At 37.6% G+C, this 11,248-nt stretch overlaps 1 protein-coding gene and 1 long non-coding RNA gene across 2 annotated transcripts; both read right to left on the reverse strand.

Moving 5' to 3' along the window:
* LOC109851006 lies at positions 330 to 1,953 on the reverse strand. Its single transcript, XR_002249642.1, has 3 exons — positions 1,867 to 1,953; positions 1,585 to 1,741; positions 330 to 471 (listed from the first exon to the last, which is right to left on the reverse strand). It is a non-coding gene; the product is annotated as an uncharacterized LOC109851006 (long non-coding RNA).
* Positions 6,396 to 8,411, reverse strand: LOC109849207. Its single transcript, XM_020419025.1, is given in 2 exon segments — positions 6,396 to 7,960; positions 7,962 to 8,411. Coding segments are annotated over 2 exon segments (1,500 nt in total). The 5' UTR covers positions 8,097 to 8,411; the 3' UTR covers positions 6,396 to 6,595.

An 11,248-nucleotide genomic window follows, 5' to 3' on the forward strand; every position in this document is an offset into this window, starting at 1 on the left:
TCCGTCCCCAAAAGCCTATAAAAATTTTGAGCCGTACCATTCTTTCGATGCTGGAGAGAAAAGGGGGAAAGCTTGGGTTGCCGCTCTCTCTCTCATCCCCTCATGTCGAGCCGCTGCTGCGGAGGGAGATGTTGAGGGTGGAGAAGTTGGCTAAGATGTGCCGGTTCCCGTGGCGGCGACTATGGTTGGTTCGACTTGCTAGAGGAGCCACGCGATGGTCTCGCCGTCGGATTTGTGGCCGAGCTCGTGGGTGAGTGGAAGACGTGAGCAGCGCAGGCGGCCCGGCAATGCGGGATGCTGCCGGCCGGCCGGCCTTCGACCTTGTGTGGGGGCGGTCTTTGGAGGCGCGCTTGATGACTAGGAGCTTCTTGTTCGGATCGGAGACCGATGGGCCTAAATCGAGGGCCGATGGGACCTTTGTAGTCTCGTGAACTCTCAATTTTGGAGATAAATTTCATTAAAGACCCTCAACTTCACGAGCAAAAATATTAGTCAGTCATTATCAAATAGTTTGCACTTATTTCCTCAAATCCTTTAAATTTTTGAAAATTACTTCATCAAGCTTAATATTAGTCTATGAAATCTTTAGAGGATTGGAATTACCCTCCTAAAAGTCTATAATTAGTTGAAATTACTCACTAAAATCTCTATTGTAAATTACCCCCTTAAATTTATAAATGGACCCCCAAATGTTTAAACAATTTCAATTTCCTCCCTCAAATGTTCACATTTTGAATTTAGTCTCTCAAATGGGTTTATAAAAACTTAAATTAGTCTCTCAAATAAATGAAGATTTGGACTTACTCCCTTAAACGTTCATAATTAGTCCCTCAAATCTTTATAAATTTTACAAATTACTACCTTATATTTAAAAGTGGTCATATTTCAGAATTTTTTACCCTTAAATGGTGGGTAATCTCACCCCACTTATGTTTGAAATTAGCCCCTCAAATCTTTAAATATTTTGCAAATCACTACATCAAATCTTTTTAAAAAATTGCAAATTAGTCCCTCAAAATTTTAAATAATTTTATGTGACGGTTAATATATTGGAAATAAATTTATCCTATACGGATGGTAAGCATACCATGGTGACAATAGTAATGGTTTTTCATTTTTTTTTTTTTCATTTTTTTTTCATTTGAACCAAACACTAGAAAGTGAGGGAATCTATTCACACATCAATTGTTTTCTTCTTTTTTCAAGTTGAACCAAACTAAGAAAAGTGGTGAAAAGTACTTTCAGCCCATATTTTTTTGGCGAAACAAACACAAGAAACACTTTCCATGAAAGTGAAGGAAACACAAAAAAAGTAAAGGAAAATCGTTTTTGGAAAACGAAGGAAAGGAACCAAACAGCCTCTCAGAGGAAGAGAAATTTGTTGTTTGACAAATAGACTTCTTGAGGTAAAAGCATAGAAAAGATCTCACATGGGATGTGTATCTGCAATTGGGGGACAATAAGGGATCTACTCACAGCCATAACATAACTACAGGGGGTATATCAGCAATTGAGCAATAGTACAGATGATCTGTTTGCAATTAACCCTTTTAAGTAATAAAGATAGAGGGGATCGAAGCTTACCATGAGATCGGAGATAAATTGGGGTTGGCCTAAGTGCTTGAGGATGGAACGAATGAGACGAGAGATGACGAAGATGAGGATAATCTGCACAAGGATAACTGGAATAGGGAAGTCGAATGGCTTGTCGCCGACCCAGAGGCCACCTGAAGAGGTGATTCTGTTGGTTTTGTAACATAGTAGATATTGTGTCAATGAGTAGTTTTCTGTCTTTTTAGGTATAATCTCAACGTCCATGGTTCAGAAAAATCAAATAAAAGATTAAGAATTTTAGGGTGAGCTTACATTCCTGAGGAGGCTCTGGATGAGGGGAGGGAGATGTGGATGTATTCTCCTTAATTTGTGATGGTTCACCAATCAAAGATAAATTGCAGTGATCTGAAATTAGAGAAAATCCTGCTAACATACCCTTTCAAAAATGATACTGCTTGCGCTTATAACAGTCCTTTGATTGATAAGAAAAAGTTACATGGGTAATACGAAAAGTATCAAATTAATGTGGCTACAAGCGTGCCCCAAGCATAACCCAATGTTTTCGTAGGCACTAAATGTTGCTAGAGGAGAACACTAATTAGCATAAACCCATGTATTAATAGTTTCCATAAATAGATAGCAAAATGAACATTACAGGTAAAAAGTAAGACAAATAGATAGCAGAAACAACATTACAGGTTAAAAAAAGGCAAAATAAGGCAGAAAATATAAATAGTGTAGAAGTAAATACCACTTTGAAGATCTCTCCAGAAGGGACTGGGCAATTGGGGAGCCAAAAATTCTTTAAAAAAATATTTTTGCATTGTCAAATGAAGAATAAAGATTCAAAGTTAAGCATAAATGTATCGAGACCTAAACAGATATAGGCATATAGAGAGGATGATGGTCTCACCTTCAAAAGTTCAGCAGCTAAGGCCTCTTGTGCTTTCTACTTGTCAGAATGGTCAAAGACACCAGAAAAAATGACATCTTTGTAAGTATTACCAACTTTCAGTGAATATTCTGGGTCAGAAAACCTAAGATGCATTAGAGCCAAGAGGTTTTCAATGCTAATAGCATAATAAATCAAGAGAAAGAGGGATTATCATAAAAATATATAGAAAAAACCCTGTAGCATCTGGAGCATGGCACCGCTTCTTTAACATCTATAATCTACAAAATTACAAAAGAATTAAACAAAAAAATATATCAGAAAGAGGTATACTGGCCAGAAACTAACATCAGGTAAATGTCATGAAATATTCTCATATAGGTTTGTAGGTTCAAGGAGAAGCAGCTTACCACATAAAAATAAAGTAAGCTTGCGTCTTATGTTATGTCAAATGAGACTGCAGGCACCTTGAATAAATTTACCACTACTAAGCATTTGGATGATAAATCAAAATCATTAGCCTGCCAATGCATGGCAGATATTACTGATGTTATGTCAAATGAGACTGCAGGCACCTTGAAAAAATTTACCACTACAAGCATTTGGATGATAAATCAAAATCATTAGCCTGCCAATGCATGGCAGATATTACTGATGTTCGAAAGCATGATCCTATATCTGCTCATATTTGAAAAACAAAACAGATAATCATGACACAGCCAAGATCATAGAATTCCTGATGAGAAGCAAATAGGACAGGAAATATTCTCAATCAATAAAACGTTTTCTCAAATATGAGCAGATATATGATCATGGTTTCTAACATCAGTAATATCTGCTCATATATCTGAAAAATATTTGAGAAACATTATCTGCTCATATAAGAACAATCATTTACCTTAAATAACAACAAAAACATGGTAGGTCGATCAGCAGCAAGAAGACCCTATTACCCGTGCAAAAAATTTGAGTGCAAGTGCCAACTTGATGCATCACTGTAGCGCAAAAAAGGCATGAAACAAATCTGCATTCTCATACGATGCCGTGATCTTCAACTTTCAGAAAACTTAATTTATAACAATGAAACAAATCTGCATTCTCATATGATGTCATGATCTTCAACTTACAGAAAACTTAATTTAAGCATCATCTAATGATCCTAAACAAATTTGTAATGTGAATTTTGTTCCGAGGCTAAAGTATGGAGAAGTACCACGAACTATAAGAATTCACACCTCTACTCCAGAAACTATTAAAACTTAATTTATTACAATGAAAATCATGATTTCCCTAACCTGTACCAGATCATGATCCATCCTCCTCCTTCGGACCATACAATTCAGAATAGCATGTTCCCTCAACAAAAATTCACAGAAGAACGAAACTCCATTGCCCTCTCAATTTTGCAGATAGTTGGAGTCTCCTGTAAAATTTCTAGGAAGTTCATGGTGGCATCTCCTCGACAAAATAATCTTATAGTAACTTTTTCTAACGTTTTTGCAAAAAGAATGGTTAGTTCATTCTATACTGGGGCCTTGTATCTAACCACACACTTGCAAAATGCTAGATGGCTATGGTAACCATAGTTTCATTCTATTTCTGAGGAATTTAATGCATTAAGGGGACATGTCTAGGTGCATAATGTCAACGTAGAACTTCCCAAGAAGAGGATCATTCTCGAACTGCATTGTGCTCTTTTTCAAAATAGTTCCTGTGCAAGCTCCAAGACATTTACAGATATTTTTCAGCATAATGATCTCCAGATGATTCACTGTTTCATGAACGTCAGAAGCACATAGAAACTAAGTGTGAGAATGTAGTTATACCAAGGCACGATACATTCTAAAATGCTTAATTAACTCCTATCGTATTCTCACTAAATAATCTAATGAAAATTTTGCAAAAGAGACCCAAAAGCATGAGATATCTTGTCGTAACATACACATGCATAAACATATGTCAAAATATTTGGTAAAATTACCTGCCATCACCACAAGGATTTTAAGGTTGAAAATGTTCGAGACTAGAGGTCCTTCACCTGCATAAACCAAGAATCACATAAAAGTTCCAACAACAAGCCAATCATGGCTACTTCAAAACTGAAATGAACCTTGAAGATTGTACCTCTGTTAGGAACTCCTGAGGGCCCCGGCGAAATCGCAAGGGTGCCATCTTCACCAATGTCATCATCAACGGCTAATGGAAGTAATTTATGATACGCATGAATATAGGCACAAGTAAAAACAATGACATGAGCTCCTTCCAAAATTCAGCTTCAAAATAGAAGCACATCACACTAAGGATTGAGCTATTGATATTGGGATGAAACCGGGCCATAACCAACATATGTGCAGTCCAAACCTGGGCCATTAATAACCCCATTTATGTGCTGCACATCAGATATTGTTCTCTAACCAAGAGTAAAAGAAATGTCCCTGAAGGTTCACACTAAAATTGAACCGGAAAATCCCTGAATCTAATGTCAGAAATTTGAAAAGATAATGCTATCATACATGTAAAGTCATCTTCAAAGAATAGTCATAAAAGATGATCTTACCAAAAAATAATTATAGAAATATTGATCAAAAGAACAGTTAACACATAATGTTGAGAATAGGACATAATTAAGCAAGCATCGTCTTAGAACCACTAAAATTTTCATATTTCTCATTGGAACCTATAGAAAGCACGAACCCTGCAGGGAGACTAACCACAAAACAAGTTTCATGCTTTAAACTTTAACTTCATTTGTTGTCCCTATCAGAAACTTACAAACAAAATGAATAATGTGCACTCCATAACTGCTACAGACGAGAAAAGCCATACAGTTGAGAACTTTAATTAAGGTAACTGTCATTTTCTTATGTCAGGATTTCAGAACACATAAATAATACAATCACAGGTGTTGTTTGTTGCAAGCAGAGAATGTTGAACACTAAAAAGAAGTTAGCCACTGAAGGAGGGACTTGTACAATCACATTTATCATCTGTCAGTAGCCACATGAAATGGTGTTCATTGAAGAACAAACAAACAATACACACAAGATGCGAAACTGCAGTTTGGGAAAGAAAAGGCTAATGCATGTACTTAGTAAAACCAGGAGATAGACAACGGAAAATTAAATTGCAAAGTTGTTTATCTCTTCGTCTTTTGAGTATCTTAAATAACCACAAGAAGTTGTCCTCCAAGTTATCTATCGTACCTCACCTTAAATTGCCCCAAGAATTACACCTCTTAGTGACAATTGAAATTTGGGATTAATTTATCTATCATACCTTATCTTAAGTCTACAATGACAATCGAATTGACAGTAAAAGGTGTATTAAAATAAAGAAAAAGCAAACAAATAACCGAAGCAATCAAGCACGTAAAGAAAAACTTAAAACAGTCACGGAAAAGAAAGGATGAATATTATGAGAAAAAATATCAAAGTTCATGAGATTACAATTTATATTCTTGGCGCATCTTAAATAGCCACTACAAGTCCGCCGTCTAGCCTGTCAATTCACCATTCTCATGTAAGTAACACTAAGGTCTCATTTGGTACGCGGGAATGGGGTGGAATGGAATGAGCATTCTCACTTCTCATTCCTTTCTACCAAACACACCCTCTTTTTTGAAGTTGGAATGCACATTCACATTTCTCATCAGTTCCCACTTTATGTGGGAATGAACATTCCCAATGAAATGATAGGAAATGGGCATTCCCACTTAAATGGGAATCAATAAAATATACAATTTTAAAATACGTTCATTCCCACTTCATTTTATAAATTACACCCATACGTGAGAATGTCTATTTCATTCTCACATTAATTCCATTTCATTCCTTTTTCCATTCCATTCTCATTACAGTCCATTCCCGCGTACCCAACGAGGCGTAAGAGAATTAATAAGTGCTTAAAAAGCAAAGAAGAGCAAAGTAATAGGCTAATAGGCAAAAGTGCCTTGGAAGTGAAAAGAACTTGGGTTTTCCACATTTGTTGATGAAATACAGATACACTATGGGGGGAAAAAACAAAGCTACAAATTTCTCCACTCCAACAAAAATAGATATTCCTATGATAAAACAAATGAATATTACATAAGCTGTAACTATGATTATGATATAATCATTTAATTCTGTGAGCTTGTAATAGGTTTACCAATCACCACCACTGATGAACGAGAACTCCATTGTCCCTTAACGAAGTAAACAGCTCCAAGCACTGCCCATAAGTATACTCGTATTTCGGCGATCTCTCGCCAGGACAACACCTCTGCCATCGATTATAATGACATTCAAGAAACAACTCATCAATCAAACAAATAGCTCCCGTCTCAAACAACCTTGGAATTAGATCAAACTCAGTCCCCTCAACATCCATCTTCATCACCACAAAATCCTTCTCTGTCACAGTGCTCTTCAACCATTCAGCAAAATCAAACCCTTGAATTGCATGCAAGTCCCCTGTTGATTTCCCATCTAGAGACAACCCCGAGGGTCGAATTCGACCCATCCCTTTTCCTCCTTTCTCATCAGCTTTCTGATCTTTGTCATGATTAACCTCAAAAGAGAGTGATTCATTTCGAACCCATGCAGCATAGGGCAGCAATTTGATCCCTTTCTTCGTCAAGTACTCAGCATGGAATGCCTTATCAGCCTCAATAGCATAAATTTCAAACGTATGATTCTGTTTCGGGTACTGCTTCTTGAACCAACTCCCAATACTCGATCCATAGCTCCGAGCACCGATATCAATATAAATGTACCTTCTTTTAAAGCTGATATCGGCCACCGATGATAAATACTTGATGTTTTTTATGTTCCTTTTCAAAGTAAGCCAAGGCTTGAGTGGTTCCTCTTGAATCAGAGGCTCAGCAGACTGAACCAACTGGAGCTTGTGCTCAGGGACAGAGCACTTATCTACAGAATTGCCATTGCCATTGCCATCGCTGCTGCTGTCCTCTTGAACCCTAGCTTCCTTCTGGAAAACGACCTCCTTGAGAGTTTTCGACGAATCCAGGCCTTCGATTTCACGAGATCGAACCTTACCACAGAAAGGGAACAGAACTTGAAGAGAGTAAATACTGTACAAATCGCCAGCAGACGCCGTGAGAATCACAAGAAACCCTTCGGGCTTCAATACCCTCACTATCTCCGATGCTAGATCCAATGGCCTATTAGAATCATCGATGCTCTTGCCAACAAAAACGAAATCAAAGGTATTGTTCGCAAACTTCAAGTTCAACACATCACCGGCCATGACCAAAGGCGGCGATCTCTTCTTCGAGACTCCGACGGCGTTCGAGACGCCGATCTCCTTCAAAGCGAGCACCTCCTGGCCCTCTAGGGTTCCAACGCATAGAGATTTGAACGAGGGAGCGAGGAAACCCTCAACGATCAAATCCTGAAAGATCGAGGAGTAGAAATCAACGGATCTCCTCCACTCCCTGCTCCTCCACGCCGGATTTGATGACGTCGCGTCTCCGGAGACGCTGAAGGAGGCGGCGCGTCCGGTGGAGGCGGCGGCGGAGGTCCGACGAGCTACAAGAACCGCCGTTGACGGAGACGACGTACACGAATCTAACGGCGACGATCAAAACTCCGATCAAGAGGAATCGAACGAGCTGAGCGCGGATCGAGCTCGGCTTCGACGGGGAATCCATGAAAAATCTTTGTTAGGAGAGAGAAAACTTTACAGAAAGCAAGGGGTATATTTGGAATAAATTTAGGGTTATATCGGGAAGGGGACGGAAAGTTCTAGCGAGAGCAGAAGCGGGCAGAGGTGTGGTTAGCTCCGACGAGGGGTTTGAAGGAGGTCAGAGAAGGGAAATAGGGAGAAATCGGAGGGGTAAATTGGGGATTCTTCATTGGTTCGTTTGGTTTTAGGAGTAGGATTTGTTGCCGATTCTTTCTCTCATAGGAAGAGGAAGTTGTTTTTCTTGAGTTTTCATCGGCGGCGACGAAGGGTTGGGGATATAATAGGGGTGGGATTTATTTATTTTTTAAAAGGATTATTTGCACATATGCCTCTTAAACCATGAGTATTTGCAAGCTTACTTTCTAAATCTCATTAGTTGCAAAACCATACCTCAAATCTTCAATTTAGAAAAAAAAAATGCCCCTGGGTATCTATCAATAATTAACTTTAATAGGCTAATTTGCAAGTGTATTGTAAAATTTATCAACAAAATAGTTAAAACTTACACTCATCAAGTAGATGATTTATTGATTTTAAAGGTATTTTTGCCGAAGTTAATGATTTGAGGGTTAAGATTTTGTACAAACTTTGCAATTACCCGTGATTCGAGGAGCATATATGCGAACAACCCTCTTTTAAAAAAGGAAAAATAAGAAGGCCGCGGTTTTGGTGAGGAGAGATTCGTCGTGTTTGCCCCAGGAGTTGGTGGAAATATCAGAAGTGCCATCTCTGGAGCAAATGTCCGTTCGGCGTTCGAACCGAGCTTTAGTACGTTGCCCCCCTTGATTAAATGTTTCTTTTGCAAATCGCGGAAAGAATGGATAGCGAATACTTAGTCTGCACATATGGCATCTATAAGTAGAAATATTATTCATATCTAGAAGCAGGCCCCACCGTTAATTGTGCTCTTCAAAGAATTCCAACCGTATAGAAAAAGCAATGCTCAAGAAGAAATTATCTTAGTATGTCATGAATTGTGGTGATTGGATGTTTACTTTTTACCATGTCGTGGTAAGAGCCAAAACATAAATAAAGAAAAGCACTGAATTGAATTGAAATTACGAAATTGACGTAGTATGATTTTCTTATTGGAGACTATTTTTCTAATGGGTATCAATAGGAACTCTTTAGAGGATGAGAGAAATGAACATCATGCGGATCTTTTATTATTTGCATTAATTTTTCTATTTACTTGTCATCTATCTCTCTATCTCCTAGTGAGTGCCATTAGGCATTTATTAGAAAAATCCTATTGGAAAATACATGTAGGAGTATATGTTAAATTTTTTCAGATATGATCTTCGCTTAGAGTTAAGTTGAGTTTAGGCACTTGAGCATTTATTTTTGAAAAAAAAAATTGCATGTCATGTAAGTGTCATATTGAAATATTTAGATAAATTGTAATACTTACCTACTAGATTGTACTAATGTGCAAATTTTAAACACTTAGTATATAAATGCTAGAAAAAACAATTTGAGGATATATAAGTGTGAAGTGAGTGAAATTGTAAGGTATTTAAGTGCTATTTAGCCTATATTTTACGCTTTCTAATGTGCGTGGATTTCTGAAGAAACAAGTGCATTGTTAAGGGCGTATATGCATCTTCTTCCTACCCCATTAAAAGAGAGGGCCGGATGATTTTTCATTATTATTATTATTATTTTATTTTATTTCATTTTTTTACTATTACCAAAAATTACAGAACCAGAACTTTATCATATTACCACTTTAGTTAACTAATCCCGAGATTAGAGCCTCTGAGGATCATCCCTCATCGTGGCACAAACCGTAATTCCTCAGAGTAAAGGGTCGCATTTACAAGAACATCGCGCCACCTCTCGTTCACGCGCTCACGCGGTTAACCTCATAACGGCTAGCTGAAAAAGCTGCTTGCACAGAGAAGCAACCAAAAAACGGGGCCCACAAGCACACCAACCGAATTCACCGCTGATGGCGGTCAACGTAAATAAACCAAAACGCTGAGGAGAATTAGGTACACGGATATAGTGACGATGGACCAAGCGTCACGGCCCGTTATAACCATGGCGGTTGGAGAGGAGGAAGAAGGAAGGCATCGCTGGCGCCGACTGGATCCTTCGGTGCATGGATAATTTTGTTATGGGGGGACCAGAAAAAGTCCCCCGAAATCTTACCAAATTCAGACCACAAGCTTTTTGGTTAATTATCCTCAGGGGCCTACTTAATAAATGAATCAAGTGGCATTATTACTATTTTGGCATGTATAATTTCAGAAGAGATTTACTACAGAGACCCAAAATATAAGACCAATAAGGAGAACATGTGAGATGCCCCCCTTCTATTGCATAATGAGCTGGTCATCATTAAACATGTGAGGTGTCCCTCTTTAGATCCTTAGGGAATTTTTCATCTCAGAATTGTTTTATTTGCAAGGATAATTTTAATTTTTAACATTTAGCTGTCCGATTGAGGCAGTTAGCAATTATAGTTAAAGAAACTCGTTCGACTAAGTACTGAAGTTTCAAATTTAAGATCAAATTATGATTTATGTTAAAAATATTTTTATATTACTTGATACGATGAAAAGGAGAAACAATGAAAGTATTATGAAGTATATGAGTTTTATTCGTATACTGAAATTGAAATAAGGAACTCTTATCCACGCACAAGAGCGGATCCATATCTAAAGCTAGGGGCAGCTGCACCCCTTATAATATGCATAATTACATTAATTCTAATGCCTTATAATTTACTATTTAGCATCATGGTTTAGAATTTCTTGCACTCTATTTGAATTTTAGTCCATTTAAATTACAAATTTAGTACCCACCGCAAGTAGCCCAGATGGCTAGGATGTTACCAATATTCATGTAATTAAGCTGATTTAGATTTTTTTTCAATATTCATGAAACCCACATAAAGGACGTAATAAGAGATTTATGTGCTAGGATTCTTCGATTATTAGATTGGCCAATAGCTAGAAGACCTGAACTTATAGGGTAATGAGACAAAAAAGGAACCAATTCATATCATGTTTCAAATTTAATTACCTTATCAAAGTCTATATTAATCATCAGCATTTAAAGCTGAAACAACACATACAAACATAAATGGTAAAATTTACTAAATAGCAGATA

Source organism: Asparagus officinalis, chromosome 7, assembly GCF_001876935.1.
Source record: "Asparagus officinalis chromosome 7, Aspof.V1, whole genome shotgun sequence".
Classification (NCBI taxonomy): Eukaryota; Viridiplantae; Streptophyta; class Magnoliopsida; order Asparagales; family Asparagaceae; genus Asparagus; species Asparagus officinalis.